Source organism: Hordeum vulgare, chromosome 4H, assembly GCF_904849725.1.
Source record: "Hordeum vulgare subsp. vulgare chromosome 4H, MorexV3_pseudomolecules_assembly, whole genome shotgun sequence".
Classification (NCBI taxonomy): domain Eukaryota; kingdom Viridiplantae; phylum Streptophyta; class Magnoliopsida; order Poales; family Poaceae; genus Hordeum; species Hordeum vulgare.
In genome coordinates, this window is record NC_058521.1 from 353,457,094 (window position 1) to 353,477,035 (window position 19,942).

The 19,942-nt window shown below is 45.1% G+C and overlaps 1 protein-coding gene across 1 annotated transcript; it reads right to left on the reverse strand.

The window, feature by feature from the left end:
• Nucleotides 1-8,798: 8,798 nt before the first annotated feature.
• Nucleotides 8,799-19,358, reverse strand: LOC123446470. The gene is made up of 11 exons (XM_045123058.1): nt 19,222-19,358; nt 14,033-14,211; nt 13,528-13,927; nt 13,229-13,442; nt 12,960-13,154; nt 12,705-12,878; nt 12,234-12,614; nt 11,992-12,144; nt 11,835-11,897; nt 11,652-11,758; nt 8,799-9,041 (listed from the first exon to the last, which is right to left on the reverse strand). Exons 2-10 carry the CDS (start codon nt 14,199-14,201, stop codon nt 11,657-11,659), a joined length of 1,851 nt encoding a protein of 616 aa, XP_044978993.1. The 5' UTR covers nt 14,202-14,211; nt 19,222-19,358; the 3' UTR covers nt 8,799-9,041; nt 11,652-11,656.
• Between the last annotated feature and the right edge of the window lie 584 nt (nt 19,359-19,942).

Consider the following 19,942-nt stretch of genomic DNA (forward strand, 5'->3'; position numbering starts at 1 on the left):
CTAGTTTTATTTTTTGTACCCCACATATTATATATGTTTTCGGGGTAGAAGAATCCATAGAATTTAACTGTGCATTTAGTTTTGCCTTCCGAGTAAGTTTGCATGCATGATATTTTGCCATGTTGCCCTCTTATTTATTTTGTGGGAGTTTTTCCGTGAGTGATATGAATTAGTTGTGAACTAGAGATATGCTCTTGGATATGTAGGCTAGCCCCTGGTAATTTTTGTTGCTATAGAAATCCATGTTTAGGTGTTGTTTGCTTGTTGCCAACATGCTAGAGAATAGTGCTGATTTGAAGATGCTGAAATATTTCTAATTCTGAAATCTGTTATATTTTGTTGTTGTCTTGCCATGAGCTTTGTTAGTGATCCACAACTCCTGTGGGGTTGGTGCAATGGAGTTATTTGTAGTGCTTAAGATTCTGTAGCATGTTGTAAATTTTCATATCATTCGGTGCCCTGTAGCATATATTTTTATTGTTGTCAATATGCCTTCTGGTTGAAAACTGCACTGTGAACAATGTTATTTTCACTAAGTCTGAAACTGTGTGCGAGATGCCATTTTGTGAGTTATTTCCTAGTGTTCCATGCTTCCATGCTAGTTGTATTTAGTAGGGTGTTGTTGTGCATCTTGACCACTACTGCCTCATGTCTTGTTTTAGCTTTTTAGAATTATGTAGCTTGTTGTTTTAGGGTGTAGAAAATGCCATGTGGCTGTTTTGGGCAGGTTGTAGCTATTTCTTGTTTAGCTTGTGTTTGTTGAACCGTTGCTCCGTTTTGATCGTGTCCTATATGAAGCTTGCTTAGAATCTCGTGTAGGTTCATATTATCTTGCTGCTTGTATGTTTTGGAGTGCTTGTGACTGACATTGCATGCACATTTTATTCATGGCATCATATCTTGCGGTGTTCGTATCTTTTGAACAGTAGGTCCGTTGGAGATGTTCCATATATGTTAATGGACTAGTACGACGCGTAGAATCACGTGAACCACTTTATTTTGCTATTTAACAATTATTAAAACATGTTTGTTCAGATCTGGACAGAATTATAAAGTAACACAAGGGGTCAGTTCGGAGATGCTATATGTTGTTTCTTGCCATGTTAAAAACATTTTAAAACTGTCGTGTACATAATCAAGAGTGACTAAATAATTCTTATGTGAAGTTTAGTCAATACGCAACTCGTTGCATATTCAGCTTCACTTAATGTGTAGTGTTTGATTGGTGTGAGCTGTCATGATATGCCTTGCACATTTGGAACCATTCATGCATCATACGTGTTGTGCATTATGTAGTGCATGTGTTGTGGTGAATATCGTGTGTTGATTCTGTTGGGGAACGTCGCATGGGAAACAAAATTTTCCTACGCGCACGAAGACCTATCATGGTGATGTCCATCTACGAGAGGGGATATTCGATCTACGTACCCTTGTAGACCGCACAGCAGAAGCGTTAAGAAACACGGTTGATGTAGTGGAACGTCCTCATGTCCCTCGATCCGCCCCACGAACCGTCCCGCGATCAGTCCCACGATCTAGTGCTGAACGGACGGCACCTCCGCGTTCAGCACACGTACAACTCGACGATGATCTCGGCCTTCTTGATCCAGCAAGAGAGACGGAGAGGTAGATGAGTTCTCCAGCAGCGTGACGGAGCTCCGGAGGTTGGTGATGGTCTTATCTCAGCACGGCTCCGCCCGAGCTTCGCAGAAACGCGATCTAGAGGTAAAACCGTGGAGATATGTGGTCGGGCTGCCGTGGCAAAGTTGTCTCAAATCAGCCCTAAAACCTCCGTATATATAGGGGGAAGAGGGGGGCCTTGCCTTGGGGTCCAAGGACCCCAAGGGGTTCGGCCGAGCCAAGGGGGGCAACCCTCCCCTTCCAAACCGAGTCCAACTAGGTTTGGAAGGAGGAGTCCTTCCCCCTTTTCCCACCTCCTCATTTTTACTTTCTTTTCTCTCTGATTTTTCTTCCTATGGCGCATAGGGCCTTCTTGGGCTGTCCCACCAGCCCACTAAGGGCTGGTGGGCCACCCGCAAGGCCTATGGGCTTCCCCGGGGTGGGTTGCCCCCCCGGTGAACACCCGGAACCCATTCGTCATTCCCGGTACATTCCCGGTAACTCCGAAAACCTTCCGGTAATCAAATGAGGTCAATCTATATATCAATCTTCGTTTCCGGACCATTTCGGAAACCCTCGTGATGTCCGTGATATCATCCGGGACTCCGAACAACATTCGGTAACCAACCATATAACTCAAATACGCATAAAACAACGTCGAACCTTAAGTGTGCAGACCCTGCGGGTTCGAGAACTATGTAGACATGACCCGAGAGACTCCTCGGTCAATATCCAATAGCGGGACCTGGATGCCCATATTGGATCCTACATATTCTACGAAGATCTTATCGTTTGAACCTCAGTGCCAAGGATTCATATAATCCCGTATGTCATTCCCTTTGTCCTTCGGTATGTTACTTGCCCGAGATTTGATCGTCAGTATCCGCATACCTATTTCAATCTCGTTTACCGGCAAGTCTCTTTACTCGTTCCGTAATACAAGATCCTGCAACTTACACTAAGTCACATTGCTTGCAAGGCTTGTGTGTGATGTTGTATTACCGAGTGGGCCCCGAGATACCTCTCCGTCACACGGAGTGACAAATCCCAGTCTCGATCCATACTAACTCAACGAACACCTTCGGAGATACCTGTAGAGCATCTTTATAGTCACCCAGTTACGTTGCGACGTTTGATACACACAAAGCATTCCTCCGGTGTCAGTGAGTTATATGATCTCATGGTCATAGGAACAAATACTTGACACGCAGAAAACAGTAGCAACAAAATGACACGATCAACATGCTACGTCTATTAGTTTGGGTCTAGTCCATCACGTGATTCTCCTAATGACGTGATCCAGTTATCAAGCAACAACACCTTGTTCATAATCAGAAGACCCTGACTATCTTTGATCAACTGGCTAGCCAACTAGAGGCTTGCTAGGGATAGTGTTTTGTCTATGTATCCACACATGTATATAAGTCCTTATTCAATACAATTATAGCATGGATAATAAACGATTATCTTGATACAGGAATTATAATAATAACTATATTTATTATTGCCTCTCGGGCATAATTCCAACAGTCTCCCACTTGCACTAGAGTCAATAATCTAGCCTTCACATCATCATGCGAATTACATTGTAATAAATCTAACACCCATACAGTTCTGGTGTTGATTATGCTTTGCCCGTGGAAGAGGTTTAGTCAGCGGGTGTGCTACATTCAGATCCGTGTGCACTTTGCATATATTTACGGCCTCCCCTTCGACGTAGTCGCGGATGAGGTTGAAGCGTCATTTGATGTGTCTGGACTTCTTGTGAAACCGTGGTTCCTTTGCTAGGGCAATGGCACCCGTGTTGTCACAGAACAAGGTTATTGGATTCAGTGCGCTTGGCACCACTCCAAGATCAGTGATGAACTGCTTCATCGAGACACCCTCCTTAGCCGCCTCCGAGGCAGCCATGTACTCCGCTTCACATGTAGAATCTGCTACGACGCTCTGCTTGGAACCGCACCAGCTTACCGCACCCGCATTAAGAATAAGTACGTATCCGGTCTGTGACTTAGAGTCATCCGGATCTGTGTCAAAGCTTGCATCGACGTAACCTTTTACGGCGAGCTCTTCGTCACCTCCATACACGAGAAACATCTCCTTAGTCCTTTTCAGGTATTTCAGGATATTCTTGACCGTCGTCCAGTGATCCACTCCTGGATTACTCTGGAACCTACCTGCCATACTTATGGCCAGGCTAACGTCCGGTCTAGTGCACAACATTGCATACATGATAGAACCTATGGCTGAATCATAGGGGACGGTGCTCATATGCTCTCTATCCTCATCAGTTGTTGGGCACTGAGTCTTACTCAATCTCGTACCTTGTAAAACTGGCAAGAACCCTTTCTTGGACTGTTCCATTTTGAACCTCTTCAAAACTTTATCAAGGTATGTGCTTTGTGAAAGTCCTATCAGGCGTTTTGATCTATCCCTGTAGATCTTAATGCCTAGAATGTAAGCAGCTTCTCCTAGGTCCTTCATAGAGAAACTTTTATTCAAGTAATCCTTTATGCTCTCCAAAAACTCTATGTTGTTTCCAATCAGCAATATGTCATCCACATATAATATTAGAAACGCCATAGAGCTCCCACTCACTTTCTTGTAAATACAATATTCTCCAACCACTTGTATAAAACCAAATGCTTTGATCACCTCATCAAAGCGTTTGTTCCAACTCCGAGATGCTTGCACCAGTCCATAAATGGATCGCTGGAGCTTGCACACCTTGTTAGCATTCTTAGGATCGACAAAACCTTCGGGTTGCATCATATACAACTCTTCCTTAAGGAAACCGTTAAGGAACGCCGTTTTGACATCCATCTACCAGATTTCATAATCGAAAAAGGCAGCTATTTCTAACATGATGCTGACGGACTTAAGCATCGCTACGGGTGAAAATGTCTCATCGTAGTCAACTCCTTGAACTTGTGAAAAACCCTTTGCCACAAGTCGAGCTTTATAAACGGTCACATTGCCGTCAGCGTCCGTCTTCCTCTTAAAGATCCATTTGTTCTGAATAGCCTTGCGGCCCTCAGGTAGTACTTCCAAAGTCCACACTTTGTTCTCTTACATGGATCCTATCTCGGACTTCATGGCTTCTAGCCATTTGTTGGAATCTGGGCTCACCATTGCTTCTTCATAACTTGTAGGTTCATTGTTGTCTAACAACATGATTGACAAAACGGGATTACCGTACCACTCTGGAGCAGCACGTGGTCTCGTCGACCTGCGTGGTTCGACAGGAACTTGAACCGGACTTTCATGATCATCATCATTAACTTCCTCCTCAACCGGCGTTGCAATGACACAGGTTTCCCCTTGCCCTGTGCCACCATCTAGAGGGATGAGAGGTTCGACAACCTCATCAAGTTCTATCTTCCTCCCACTCAATTCTCTCGAGAGAAACTCCTTCTCGAGAAAAGCTCCGTTTTTAGCAACAAACACTTTGCCCTCGGATTTGAGATAGAAGGTGTACCCAACTGTCTCTTTTGGGTAACCTATGAAGATGCACTTTTCCGCTTTGGGTTCCAGCTTTTCAGGCTGAAGCTTTTTGACATAAGCATCACATCCCCAAACTTTAAGAAACGACAACTTTGGCCTTTTGCCATACCACAGCTCATATAGTGTCGTCTCAACGGATTTTGATGGTGCCCTATTTAAAGTGAATGCAGATGTTACTAATGCATAACCCCAAAACGATAACGGCAAATCGGTAAGAGACATCATAGATCGCACCATCTCTAATAAAGTACGATTACGACGTTTGGACACACCATTACGCAGTGGTGTTCCAGGCGGTGTTACTGTGAAACAATTCCACATTGTCTTAAGTGAGCACCAAACTCGAAACTCAGATATTCACCCCCACGATCAGACCGTAGGAACTTGATCTTCTTGTTACGATGATTTTCAACTTCACTCTGAAATTGCTTGAACTTTTCAAATGTTTCAGACTTGTGCTTCATTAAGTAGACATAACCATATCTACTTAAATCGTCAGTGAAGGTGAGAAAATAACGATATCCGCCGCGCGCCTTTACGCTCATCGGACCGCTCACATCGGTATGTATGATTTCCAACAAGTCACTTGCACGCTCCATTGTTCCGGAGAACGGAGTTTTAGTCATCTTGCCCATGAGGCATGGTTCGCACGTGTCAAGTGAATCAAAGTCAAGTAACTCCAAAAGTCCATCGGCATGGAGTTTCTTCATGCGCTTTATACCAATATGACCTAAGCGGCAGTGCCACAAAAATATGGCGCTATCATTGTTAACTCTAACTCTTTTGGTCTCAATGTTATGTATGTGTGTATCACTATCAAGATTCAATATGAACAATCCTCTCACATTGGGTGCATGACCATAAAAGATGTTACTCGTAGAAATAGAACAACCATTATTCTCTGACTTAAAAGAGTAACCGTCTCGCAATAAACAAGATCTAGATTTAATGTTCATGCTCAACGCATGCACTAAATAACAATGATTCAAGTTCATAACTAATCCTGATGGTAAGTGAAGTGAAACCGTGCCGATGGCGATTGCATCAACCTTGGAACCATTTCCTACGCGCATCGTCACTTCATGTTTCGCCAGCCTTCGTCTATTCCGCAGTTCCTGTTTCGAGTTGCAAATATGAGCAACAGAACCGGTATCGAATACCCAGGCACTACTACGAGAGTCGGTTAAGTACACATCAATAACATGTATATCAAATATACCTGATTTTTCTTTGGCCGCCTTCTTATCAGCCAGATACTTGGGGCAGTTGCGCTTCCAGTGACCCATACCCTTGCAATAGTAACACTCTGTTTCAGGCTTAGGTCCAGCTTTGGGTTTCTTCGTCGGATTGGCAACAGGCTTGCCGCTCTTCTTTAAATTGCCATTCTTGCCTTTGCCGTTTCTCTTGAAACTAGTGGTCTTATTCACCATCAACACTTGATGCTCTTTACGGAGTTCAGACTCTACGACTTTCAGCATCGCAAACAACTCGCCGGGTGACTTGTTCATCCCTTGCATGTTGTAGTTCAACACAAAGCCTTTATAGCTTGGCGGCAGTGATTGAAGGATTCTGTCAGTGATAGCCTCTTGCGGGAGTTCAATCCCCAGCTCAGCTAGACGGTTTGAGTACCCACACATTTTGAGCACATGTTCGCTGACAGACGAGTTCTCCTCCATCTTGCAAGCATATAATTTATCGGAGGTCTCATACCTCTCGATCCGGGCGTTCTTCTGAAAGATGAACTTCAACTCCTGGAACATCTCAAATGCTCCATGAGGCCTAAAGCGACGTTGAAGTCCCGGTTCTAAGCCATACAAGACTGCACATTGAACTACTAAGTAGTCCTCCTTACGTGTTAACCAAGCGTTCTTAACATCCCGGTCAGTCGTAGCGGGTGGTTCATCTCCTAGCGCAGCATTAAGGACATAATCCTTCTTCCCAGGTTGTAAGATTAGCTTAAGATTACGATCCCAGTCTACAAAGTTGCTTCCATCATCTTTCAACTTAGCTTTCTCTAGGAACGTATTAAAATTCAGGGTGACTGTCGCGTGAGCCATGATCTATAATACAAATATATTCAAAGTGGACTTAGACTATGTTCAAGATAATTAGAGTTTAACTTAATCAAAATTATACGCTAAACTCCCACTCAAAAAGTACATCTCCCTAGTCATTTGAGTGGTTCATGATCCACTTACACTAGCTCAAGTCCGATCATCACGTTAGTTGAGTATAGTTTCAGTGGTAAGCATCCCTATTCTAATCATATCATCTATATGATTCATGATCGACCTTTCGGTCTCATGTGTTCCGAGGCCATGTCTGCACATGCTAGGCTCGTCGAGCTGAAGCCGAGTGTTCCGCGTGCGCAACTGTTTTGCACCGGTTGTATGTGAACGTTGAGTCTATCACACCCGATCATCACGTGGTGTCTCGAAACGACGAACTGTAGCAACGGTGCACAGTCGGGGAGAACACAATTTCGTCTTGAAATTTTAGTGAGAGATCACCTGATAATGCTACCGTCCTTCTAAGCAAAATAAGGTGCATAAAAGGATTAACATCACATGCAATTCATAAGTGACATGATATGGCCATCATCACGTGCTTCTTGATCTCCATCACCAAAGCACCGGCACGATCTTCTTGTCACCGGCGCCATACCATGATCTCCATCAACGTGTCGCCATCGGGGTTGTCGTGCTACTCATGCTATTACTACTAAAGCTACATCCTAGCAAAATAGTAAACGCATCTGCAAGCACAAACATTAGTATAAAGACAACCCTATGGCTCCTGCCGGTTGCCGTACCATTGACGTGCAAGTCGATATTATCTATTACAACATGATCATATCATACATCCAATATATCACATCACATCGTTGGCCATATCACATCACAAGCATACCCTGCAAAAACAAGTTAGACGTCCTCTAATTTTGTTGTTGCATGTTTTACGTGGCACTACTGAAATTCAGAAATTTGCCGTCTGCCAAGGCGGACGGCAAAGGGGGCAACCACGGACGGCAAAGGCTTTGCCGTCTGCCAGCTGACGGCAAAGTAGACGGCAAAAAAAAATCCGGTGAAGAGGCTCTTTGCCGTCTGCTTTCACAAAGCGGACGGCAAAGAATCTTTGCCATGAGGGGGCAGACGGCAAAATAAATGGAACGGCATATATTGCAACGTCCCCGTTAAGTGTTAACGGCAGGCCTCCTCTCTTTGCCGTCTGCCAACACCTCTTTGCCATGTGTTGGCGGACGGCAAAGAGGTGAGAGAGGGGGCTGTTCACCTCTTTGCCGTCTTCCTTCATCTCTTTGCCATGTGTTGGCAGACGGCAAAGAGGTGAGAGAGAGGGGGCTGTTCACCTCTTTGCCGTCTGCCAACACCTCTTTGCCATGTGTTGGCGGACGGCAAAGAGGTGAGAGAGAGGGGGCTGTTCACCTCTTTGCCGTCTGCCAACACCTCTTTGCCATGTGTTGGCGGACGGCAAAGAGGTGAGAGAGAGGGGGCTGTTCACCTCTTTGCCGTCCGCCAACACCTCTTTGCCATGTGTTGGCAGACGGCAAAGAGGTGAGCCAGCCCCTTTTTTATTTATTTTTTGTTATATCCAGCATTTTTAACAATAATCAGGATATATATATATATATTTGACATAAATAAATTTCCATCTGTACTCATAACCATATTAAAATAAGTCTCATCCATAGTGCATACATATTATGCAAGTTACATCCGTACCAAACCATATATTACACCCATGGTACAATAGTTTAAATACAACCAATAGTACCAAACCATTCCGTACTCACAAAGTTTCATATATTCATATACTACAATAGTTTCAATACAACCCATGGTACAAGAAATCATCTTCAAGCATTCCATCAACCAAGCTTCCCGTGAAGTGAAGGTAATCTGCAAAGTGACAAATAAGAAAGTTAGAAAAATAATACTACATGAAGTAGTGTATATATAGGTTATTTCGGAGAGAAATTAGCTAAGTATAGACCATTTAGGAGCTAACTAAGCTAATTATGTCATTTAGGTGGAACCCTAGCTAACTATAGGAGAAGAGAAAGAGAAGAAGAAGTAAAAGGAGGAGGAGGAGGAGGAGGAGGAGGAGGAGGAGAAGGAGGAGGAGGAGGAGGAGAAGGAGAAGGAAGAGGAGAAGAAAAAGAAAAAGGAGGAGGAGGAGAAGAAGGAGAAGGAGAAGGAGAAGGAAGAGGAGAAGAAGAAGAAGGAGAAGAAGGAGGAGAAGAAGGAGAAGAAGGAGGATAAGGAGAGCTCCTTCTCCTTCTTCTTCTCCTTCTTCTCCTTCTTCTTCTCCTTCTTCTCCTTCTTCTTCTTATCCTTTTGTCCCCTTCTTCTCATTTTTCCTCTTTCTTCTCCTTTTTCCTCTTTCTTCGGGCTAAATTGGCTAAGAATGCCTTTTTGGAGCTAATTATGTCATTTCGAGGATAATTAGCTAAGTATAGGTCATTTTTTTATTAAATAGGTCATTTTGGAGCTAACTAAGCTAATTATGTCATTTCGTAGGATAATTAGCCAATTTAGCCTTTCTTGGATGAGTCTAAGCTACATAGAAGAAGAGATAGAGAAGAAGAAGTAAAAGAAGGAGGAGGAGGAGGAGGAGAAGAAGAAGGAAGAGGAGAAGAAGAAGGAAGAGGATAATAAGAAGAAAAGAAGAAGGAGAAGGAGAAGAAGAAGGAGAAGGAGAAGGAGGAAGAAGGAGGAAGAAGAAGGAGCTCCTTCTCCTTCTTCTCCTCCTTCTTCTCCTTCTTCTTCTCCTCCTCCCTCTCCTCCTTCTTCTTCTCCTCTTCTTCTTCTTCTTCTTCCTTCCTTTCATTTATCCTCTTTTTCTCTTCTTGTCCCCTTCTTCGGACTAAATTGGCTAAGAATGCCTTTTTGGAGCTAATTATGACATTTGGAGGATAATTAGCTAAGTATAGGTCATTTTTTATTAAATAGGTCATTTAGGAGCTAACTAAGCTAATTATGTCATTTCGTAGGATAATTAGCCAATTTAGCCTTTCTTGGATGAGTCTAAGCTACATAGAAGAAGAGATAGAGAAGAAGAAGTAAAAGAAGGAGGAGGAGGAGGAGGAGGAGGAGGAGAAGAAGGAAGAGGAGAAGAAGAAGGAAGAGGATAATAAGAAGGAGAAGAAGAAGAAGGAGAAGAAGAAGGAGAAGGAGAAGGAGGAAGGAGGAAGAAGAAGGAGAAGGAGGAGCTCCTTCTCCTTCTTCTCCTCCTTCTTCTCCTTCTTCTTCTCCTCCTCCCTCTCCTCCTTCTTCTCCTCTTCTTCTTCTTCCTTCCTTTCATTTATCCTCTTTTTCTCTTCTTGTCCCCTTCTTCGGGCTAAATTGGCTAAGAATGCCTTTTTGGAGCTAATTATGACATTTGGAGGATAATTAGGTAAGTATAGGTCATTTTTTTATTAAATAGGTCATTTAGGAGCTAACTAAGCTAATTATGTCATTTCGTAGGATAATTAGCCAATTTAGCCTTTCTTGGATAAGTCTAAGCTACGTAGAAGATGAAATAGAGAAGAAGAAGTAAAAGAAGGAGGAGGAGGAGGAGGAGGAGGAGGAGAAGGAGAAGGAAGAGGGGAAGAAGAAGGAAGAGGAGAAGAAGAAGAAAAGAAGAAGGAGAAGGAGAAGAAGAAGGAGAAGGAGAAGGAGGAAGAAGGAGGAAGAAGAAGGAGAAGGAGGAGCTCCTTCTCCTTCTTCTCCTTCTTCTCCTCCTTCTTCTCCTTCTTCTTCTCCTCCTCCCTCTCCTCCTTCTTCTTCTCCTCTTCTTCTTCTTCTTCCTTCCTTTCATTTTTCCTCTTTTTCTCTTCTTGTCCCCTTCTTCGGGCTAAATTGGCTAAGAATGCCTTTTTGGAGCTAATTATGTCATTTCGAGGATAATTAGCTAAGTATAGGTCATTTTTTATTAAATAGGTCATTTAGGAGCTAACTAAGCTAATTATGTCATTTCGTAGGATAATTAGCCAATTTAGCCTTTCTTGGATGAGTCTAAGCTACATAGAAGAAGAGATAGAGAAGAAGAAGTAAAAGAAGGAGGAGGAGGAGGAGAAGGAGAAGGAAGAGGGGAAGAAGAAGGAAGAGGAGAAGAAGAAGAGAAGAAGAAGTAAAAGAAGGAGGAGGAGGAGGAGGAGGAGGAGAAGGAGAAGGTGAAGGAAGAGGAGAAGAAGAAGAAAAGAAGAAGGAGAAGGAGAAGGAGGAAGAAGGAGGAAGAAGAAGGAAGTCTAGCTATTTTGGAGCTAACTAAGCTAATTATGTCATTAGATGGAAGTCTAGCTATTTTTGAGCTAACTAAGCTAATTATGTCATTAGATGGAAGTCTAGCTATTTTGGAGCTAACTAAGCTAATTATGTCATTAGATGGAAGTCTAGCTATTTTTGAGCTAACTAAGCTAATTATGTCATTAGATGGAAGTCTAGCTATTTTGGAGCTAACTAAGCTAATTATGTCATTAGATGGAAGTCAAGCTATTTTTTATTAAAACACTAGAAATAACATACCTAAGTTAGGGTGAAGCACGGTGGCTCTGGCTTGTTTCACCTGGAGAAGGCTGCCCTGGAGAAGGCTCAACTGTATAAGGGTCGTGCGATGCGTTTCGGGACATATTCTGCACCAAACATCGTTTGCAATGTGTAGTTAGCATAAGGACACTCTTAAGATCACTGCACTGAAATGAAACTCACCGTCCCCGCCACGTTAATTACTGGCATCGGCGGAGGGACTTGGCCGTTCTTCTCGCACATAGACTGTACATTTGGTTTCGACAAGTCAAACTTTTTATTTATTAATGAAACGGACATTCAAATGCAAGATTTGAAATAACATGAAGAATAAACTTACCACGAAGAGCTCGTATATGGCCCTGTTAGACGCATCATTCCGTGCCCTCTCCGCCTCCATCAATGCAGTCGTCCTCTCCTCCAGCTCCCTAATTTCCTTATCCTTCTCCGCTATAGCCGCCTGCATTGCCTCTCTCTCTTTCTGAATAGCAGCCTGCAACACAACTCATTGTTAGCAATGTAATCATATTGGTTCCAACGCACAACATAATGCGGAAAGATAGTTGAGTCCATTAAACTAACCTCGATGGCGAGCTCGACTGGCCGTGGACGACGTGTTATCTCCGGACAAGAGCTCGCTTGGCGTGCCTTTATCTGCCGGAGAGTGCTAGGACAACGTATAAGGCCGTCTCCAATGGCGATCGAGCCATGGTGCCTCCCGTTGCCAGCTATCATCACCAGCTCTGGATCAATAGGCCCCTCGCTCGGGTTAAAGTCCTCCCCTTTCCTCGCCTTCCCGTGATCTCTGTACTTCACGAGCTTGTCGTGGGAGGAGATGTTGGTGAAGTTTTCTGGATGCTCGAGGTCAGACTCAGTGAATGCCTTGACCTTCTTGTACGAGGCAGTATGGGCCATCGCATACAGGTCGTACATCTGTGGCGCCTCCGTCTTATTGTGACGCGCCTAAAAGAGAGAGAGCGGAAAATTGTATTGGTAAAGGGCTCAAGATAGCATTAAGAATGAATTGCATGAGGCATGAAGCAAACCACATACCCAGTTCTCGCCAAATTGGATTAAGTTGACGCTTCCTTGATGGTGTGGCACGCCAACCATTTTGCCACGCCTCTCCTTGGCGTTTTTGTGGCTGGTCTCCCACGTTTCGGAGCACCACTGATCCACCAAGGCCTCCCAACAATCCATCTTATCCACACACCATCTCGGGGGCACCTAAGTTAATAAAGAGAAATTTGAGTGCGTAAGAACCAAATCAAGGAAACTAACTACAAAGCCTTAATAATATGTAATTACCTTCATGTAATGCTCCTTCTCCATCTTAGCATCACGGCACTTCGCCTTATCAATCCTAATACGCCGCGTGGCATAGTAGTCTCGAACAGCCTGCACCCGAGCCTCGTGCCGAAAGTTTTGAAGTAGGCGGCGACATTCGGTTTCGATAACCTTTGCCGCGTCGTCCTCGTATCCCTCCTCACACCTGTAGAAGGTCTGCAAACGAGACAACACCGATTAGTACAATAAATAGCTATGGTTAATTTATAATTGTGTGAAAGAGAAATTACCCAGAACTTTCGGATCACCATGTCCGCCCTCGTTTCACACAAAACACCGTCGATCTCCACCTCCGGCGGGGCCGGGGCACCCAAGTAGTGATCCCAGGTCATTCCTACCTCTCGCTCCCGACCGGGCAACGTAACAAACCCTGGGAAGTTTTGACGGCAAAGAACACCAAGGACGCTATTGGGCTTGCGGACACCCTTGGCAACAATCCAACCCCTACAGTATGACAAATTAAAGCCAAAACATTAGATATTTGAGAAAACGCGAAGGCAAAAGGTTAAATAAGAGTAAATTAACTTACTTGTCCCCATTTGGCCTAATCGACCACCTCTGCTCGGGGGTCACTGGCACGAGCGGGAGCCCCGAACTACCACGCTGGTAGACGGTAGCCCCCTCACCCAGCTCCTCGTCGCTACCAGCATGGCCACTTGGCTCAGGCCAGGCATCCCACTGGGTCTCTTGGGACGTACCCTCATCCCTGCTGTGCTCCGCAGTCGCCTGGAAGGAAGCCTCTGGGACACGAGTCTCGTGGGTCGAAGGCTCGTCGACCTGAGGCTCGTCGACCCGAGCCTCGTGAACCGGAGACCGTGTAGCCTCCACCTCAGACGAATCCACCCTAGAAGTCCTCCTGTGCTCAGGTGAATCAGCTTGGGGTGGTGGCGGAGACCATGTAGCCCTACCTCTCCCGCGGCCACGTGTACCTTTAGTACAACATAAATACCAACATGAGTAATAAAATGTATATAAATACCAATATGCATACAACATGAGTACAACATAAATACCAACATGAATAGAACGTGTACCTTTAGTGCCTCTCGGCTTCGCGGGTGGTCGACCTCCTCTCACGGGGGGCGCTCCTTGCATAGTAGAGAGCAACACTCTCCGAAGAGGCGAGGAAGGAATGGAAGTACCCATCCCATCACCCGCCGACGAAGAAGCAGCCGCGGCGTGCTTTCGACCCTTTCCCACCATCTTTCAACACCTGTCATGACAAAGAGTAAATGAAATTAGTACAACATAAATACCAACATGACTAATAAAAATTGAATGCCTAAGATGAACTCAAAATTTATATATAGTATAATAGTTGAATACCTGACATGAACTAATAACAATCGTCCTCGTCTATATATGCTTCGGGGTCAATAAATGCATCATGATCATCACTATCATCAATAAATGCATCATCATCATCACTATCTAGAAGAACATGTGGAAGGCCACCATTATGTAATCGGTCGAGAAGTGATAGGTCATCCGCAGCAGTAACCTCTTCTTCTTCCAGCTCTTCCTGTTCGGGCTCAGGGGTTAAGACGGATTCACTGTCGCTGTCTACTTCAATGTTCCGGGGTGAAGTAGATCGGTTCTTGAAACGTTTCTTGGACATACGTGTTTCTTGGAAGAATTCTCCTTCATATGTGTCTGGGTTAATGTGAGGTTCGTAATCCTCTTCATTGAGGGTAGGTGGTCTAAAATGTGGTGGCACTTCATAAACGACATCCCAACCTTTGAGATTTGGATCAGTTTGGCAGGCCCACGGTAGATAGAAAACTTGTGTCGCCTGTTGAGCCGTAATATAGACATCGGGAACATCTAAGTGGGTGTTTTGGTTGATTTCGACTAGTCCTATATGTTCATGAGTCCTTCTAGTCTCCCTCGGCTCAAACCAATAACATTTGAAGACTACGACGGTCGGTGGGTTTTCACCATAGAATAGAAGTTCATAAATTGCTTCAACTCTTCCATAATACTCGGTGTCTCCTTCGCCGATAGCAGAGACAGAACAATTTGTAGTCTTTAGGTCGGGCATAGATAGCTCTTTGCCAAAGGTACGAAAGTGGTACCCGTTGATGTTGTATTTGTCAAATGAACGGACCTTATAGTCAAAACCATTAGCGACTTGTCTCAACTCGGCGTCCATAGACTCTGCATCAGCCTACAAGTTTAATACGAAAGAATGGATGCATTAGCCGCAAATTAGACCAATAAATCAAATGGGCCCTTAATGGTAATTAATTACCCTTTGTTTGAACCAAGAGATGAAACCGGGATAGTCGCCTCCATGCTTTGCGAGAAGCTCATACTCTTCGACGGAATCCTTTTCGATGACCGCTCCAACCGAGAATTCGGCGACGTATCGACTATATGAAATATCCGGGAATAAGAGTAGTTCAAAGCAATTAGAAGTTGCGGAACAATAAATTTCCGAGAACTTACTCAACGCAGCTGGTGCAGTGTTTTTGACAACTCTACCTTTGATGAAATTCTTCTTGTCTTTTCTGAACTTATGGTCAGGATCCAGGAATTGTCTATGCATGTCGAAGCAAGAATACTTGCGACCAGCCTGCAGCCAACGGAACTGAAGAGCTGCCTTGCATGTGGTGCACGGGAACCTTCCATGCACACACCAGCCAGCGAATAGCGCAAACGCCGGATAATCATGCGTCGAGTACATGTACCACACATGCATTTTGAAATTTGTTTTGGTAGCCGCGTCGTAGGTCTTGATCCCATTATCCCAGGCTTCTTGCAACTCATCCTTAAGCGGCTGCATGTACACATTCATATTCTTCCCCGGATAGTTGGGCCCTGGAATTATCAACGTCAGGAATATGTTCTTTCTTTTCATAATCTCTCCGGGTGGCAAATTTAGTGGAATGACAAATACAGGCCAACAACTGTATTGTGCTGCCGTCATACCATACACATTGAACCCATCCGTGCTGATGGCAACTCTAGGTTGCCTTGGATCTTCCGATTTATCCTTATGTAATGCATCGAAGTGCCTCCACGCAAAACCATCTGAAGTGTGTACCAGCATCTTGTTCCCATCCGCATCTAGTTCGGTTCTTTTGCCCAATTTGTGCCATGTCATCTGTCTGGCCGTCTCTTCGACCATGAAAAGACGTTGAAGTCTTGGTACGATTGGCAGATATCGAAGAACACTAATGGGGATTTTGGTCTGATTCTTCTCACCCATGCCGTTGTCTACCACAATATACCTGGAAGAATTGCAAATGGGGCAATAGTTCAAGGCCGCATACTCAAGCCTAAATAAGGCACATCCATTCTCACAGGCATGTATCTTCTCATAGGGCATCTTAAGTACACGGAGGATTTTCTTTGACTGGTACAGGTTTGCAGGCAGTACATGGCCTTTGGGTAGAAAGCGTCCAAATATCGTCATCATCGCGTCGTAGCATTCTCTGCCTAGGTTGAATTGAGCCTTCAGAGCCATTACTTGCGCGATGGCATCCAGCTGACAAAGCTCAGTCTGCTCGTGGAGAGGACGTTTTGAAGACTCCAGCATTTCATAGAAGGCCTTTGCAGATTCCTCTATCTCATCGTCCGAATCACGAGCATCATCAAAGTCTTGCACCATGTCTTCAATCCCGGTACCATGCTCGTCGGTGCGACGACGAATCACCTCAGCTCTGGTACGTTGGTCAGACTCACCATGAAAATTCCACACCGTATAATTAGGCGTAAAACCCCACTTCTGCAGGTGTTTACCCATTTCAAACTCTGTCTGCTTTTTCCAGTTGTCGCAGTTGGGACAGGGGCACCATGTTTTATGCTGGCCATTTGCAAATGCGGCTCTCACAAACCCCCTGGTTTTTGTTAACCATTCATGGGTCATGTCTTTCTGACTAGGGTGACCAGTGTACATCCAAGCACGATCACTCATGTTGCCTAGCTACCTATGGGGGCACAAGAAATAAATATATAATTCATCATCTATATTCATACGCTAATCAAGTTTGTCAGTTTTATTACGTCCATGCAACCTACACGCTAATAGGTAAAGATAGGTCCTAATCCCACCCGAGTATGTGTAGACTGGGTTCGTTTTCCCATGCTCTGCTCCAGATGCGACGCAGAATTTCGACAGCACCTCCCCGCTGTTCTCCTGATACACGTCTCGGCAATAAGCAGAGAGGATGTGTACCCGGAGAACAACAGGGGAGGCACTGACGAAATTCCGCATCGGATCCAGAGCACAGCATACGGGAAAACAAACCCAATCTACACATACTCGGGCTGTCCATGGATAATGTTGGACAATTCGAAAGGATGGCGGTTATAAATATGCAAAGAAATGCATATTTATAGATGTCGCCCTTTCGAATGGGAGACGCATACTGGTCACGCATACTCATGATTGAAGAAACCTATAGCTAGCAAGTTTCATCGGCACGAAGACCGGGACAGAGCAAATTAAGGGGGTAGGAGGAGAAGTCATTTGTGCTCACCAACAAACGCAAGGGCGGAGCTCGTCCAACACACGTGGAGGTCCATGTGAGTTACATCACGTAGTCCATGTGAGTGTCCAAAACAACACTTATTTAGGCAGTATTATATTTAATCAAGGATGCACTTGTTCAAATGGTTGTTCATCCAAATTGGTCTTCTTATAGGGATGATGATATAGCTAAAGCTCAAAAGTTGAAGGAGCTTGTTTTAAATGATCTGTGGTGGGATAAAATTGAATACATTGTTTCTTTTACCGACCCTATTTATGCAATGATAAGGTTGTCCGACACGGACAAGCCATGCCTCCACTTGATCTATGAAATGTGGGATTCCATGATAGAGAAGGTATATAATATATACATGAATACATGCTGATTTGATTTGATCATTGTTGACATGTGTAACATGCTGATTTTATTCGTCATCTTGTTCATAGGTCAAAATACCTATCTATCGGTTTGAGGGGAAGGAGCCCAAAAGACAAAGAGTACCAACGTGACCTAATAAGTCAACAAGCATACACAAGGCATCTATCAAATACATCAAAGTAACTTTGCATGCCCATTATTGAGATTCATTAAAGCTGGTCCCATCTGTGTTCCACCAGACAGTAAATCTGCATGTATCCACTCTCAAATCTAGCACTCTTGGACGAATACAGGAAAAAACTTTGTACCAAGCAGTCTATAATAGGTCATGGTTTGAATTATTACTGTTCCTTCCTGTGCTCACTCCATCAAAGGAATATTAAAGCAAGGATCTTCCTAAACAGAAAGGAATACACTGCCTACTAGATAAACTGCTACTACAAGGAACATGAAAGCGTGGCCCATAACGGACAAACTACCTGACTACTAAGAAAAAGGAACAGACTGCCTACTAAATGAACTGCTAAAGGAGCTTGAAAGGACACATGAGGAGGAAGGTACTGTTTGTTGCGCAGCTCTGGGTTGTATTGCATGTTCCAGTCTTAATGGCAACCTGTGGCGTGGTTTCTGCTGATTTCGTTTGTTTAGAGTCAGTAATGTAAGGTTTACACTTATGCTAGTAGCTGACATGAATTTCTAGTTGCCCATTTGGTTATATCTAAAACCTGTACTCATGTAACCATCCATCATCTAAAAACAATCCTACTAACTTATGTTAGTCAAGGCTCAAGATGTATCTGTAGATAATGATAATAGCCTGCTGTGAATCTTGTGGTAATTTGAAAGCAGACTTCTCACAGTTGTAATTTCTCAGAGATTGTTCTATTGACCTAGTTGGTCGATGCAGGTTTTTCAATATACAGTGTATAATGGTACAGGTACAGTGATGGCAAAAGTAGCTTAAGCTGGTTAGCAATTTATCATGCAGGTATCCTTTTTTCAGGGCTGTTATCTTCTACTTTGCTCAACTTTGCTGAAGATAATAACCAACTGGAATCAAATGATGCACAACGATTATCCTGTTAACTCTCCCATCCGATGTCCCTCGGCGCTTCCCGTTCGCTCAATGCTGGCCAAGCTTCTCTATAAATGGCCAGCCATTTGCTACCGCCTTTGATTCTTTCCCTCGCGCCCCACACATTGCTCCTCCTTTCTCCTAAAGCTAACACACAACCAGTAACCTGTGGCTGCTTCCCAGCACTCGTCCGCAATGTTGGTGCCCGACAGAAGTCACACCAGCCTAAATCTAGCACGGCTCGTCGCAGGCAGAATCAACAAAGGAAGGTGCGGGCATGGATCCGTGGGATGACCTGATGATCGATGTCGGAGACGTAGACCGTACGGCGGATCACCTCGTCGCGCTGCGCCTGGCTGGTGCGGCTGTTGACCCGCCGCTTGCCGCCGTGGGGGTAGCCGCCGCCGTACCCTCCACCAAACTTCTTCTGCGCGCAGGAAGGAGCAGATCAGACGAGCAACAGAAACAGAGGAGCCGAACCCCTCGATCTAAAAGGTCAAACACAAGGACTCTCGTCCCTCCTTACCCTGCCGCGGCCGGTGGGGGAGGGCGGGGAGGCACCGGCCGGTGGGGGAGGGCGGGGAGGCGCCGGCCGGTGGGGGAGGGCGGGGAGGCGCCGGCCGGTGGGGACGAGGTGGCGACAGTGGGGAGGGCGCGGAGGTGCCGGCCGGTGGGGAGGGCGCGGAGGCGCCGGCCGGTGGGGAGGGGGGGACGCGCCGGCCGGTGGGGGAGGCGCCGGCCGGTGGGGAGCGAGGGAGCGTGCGGGAGGAGGGCGGGGGAGGGCGTGCGGGAGCGGGAGGAGCGTGCGGGGTGGGAATTTTTTTTTTTTGAAACCACGACGTGGGGAAAGTTACAGAGGCAGCCGTTAGCGGGTGGGGCAGATGGCGCCTTTGCCGTCCGCTGTGCTCCAAGGCGGACGGCAAAGGAGCTTTTGGCGGACGGCAAAGACACGGCAGATGGCAAACGTAATGGCAAACTGCGATTTTTCTTTGCCGTCTGCTTGGTCCATCTTTGCC

Coding starts and splice junctions, on each gene's coding strand:
- LOC123446470 (XM_045123058.1), bottom strand. CDS start 14,201: ATGGTGGGAAAGGGTCGAAAGCACGCCGCGGCTGCTTCTTCGTCGGCG. Junction 13,928..14,032: donor GAAGCCGAGAGGCACTAAAG/GTACACGTTCTA, acceptor GTTGTACTAAAG/GTACACGTGGCCGCGGGAGA. Junction 12,145..12,233: donor CAGTCGAGCTCGCCATCGAG/GTTAGTTTAATG, acceptor GTTGTGTTGCAG/GCTGCTATTCAGAAAGAGAG.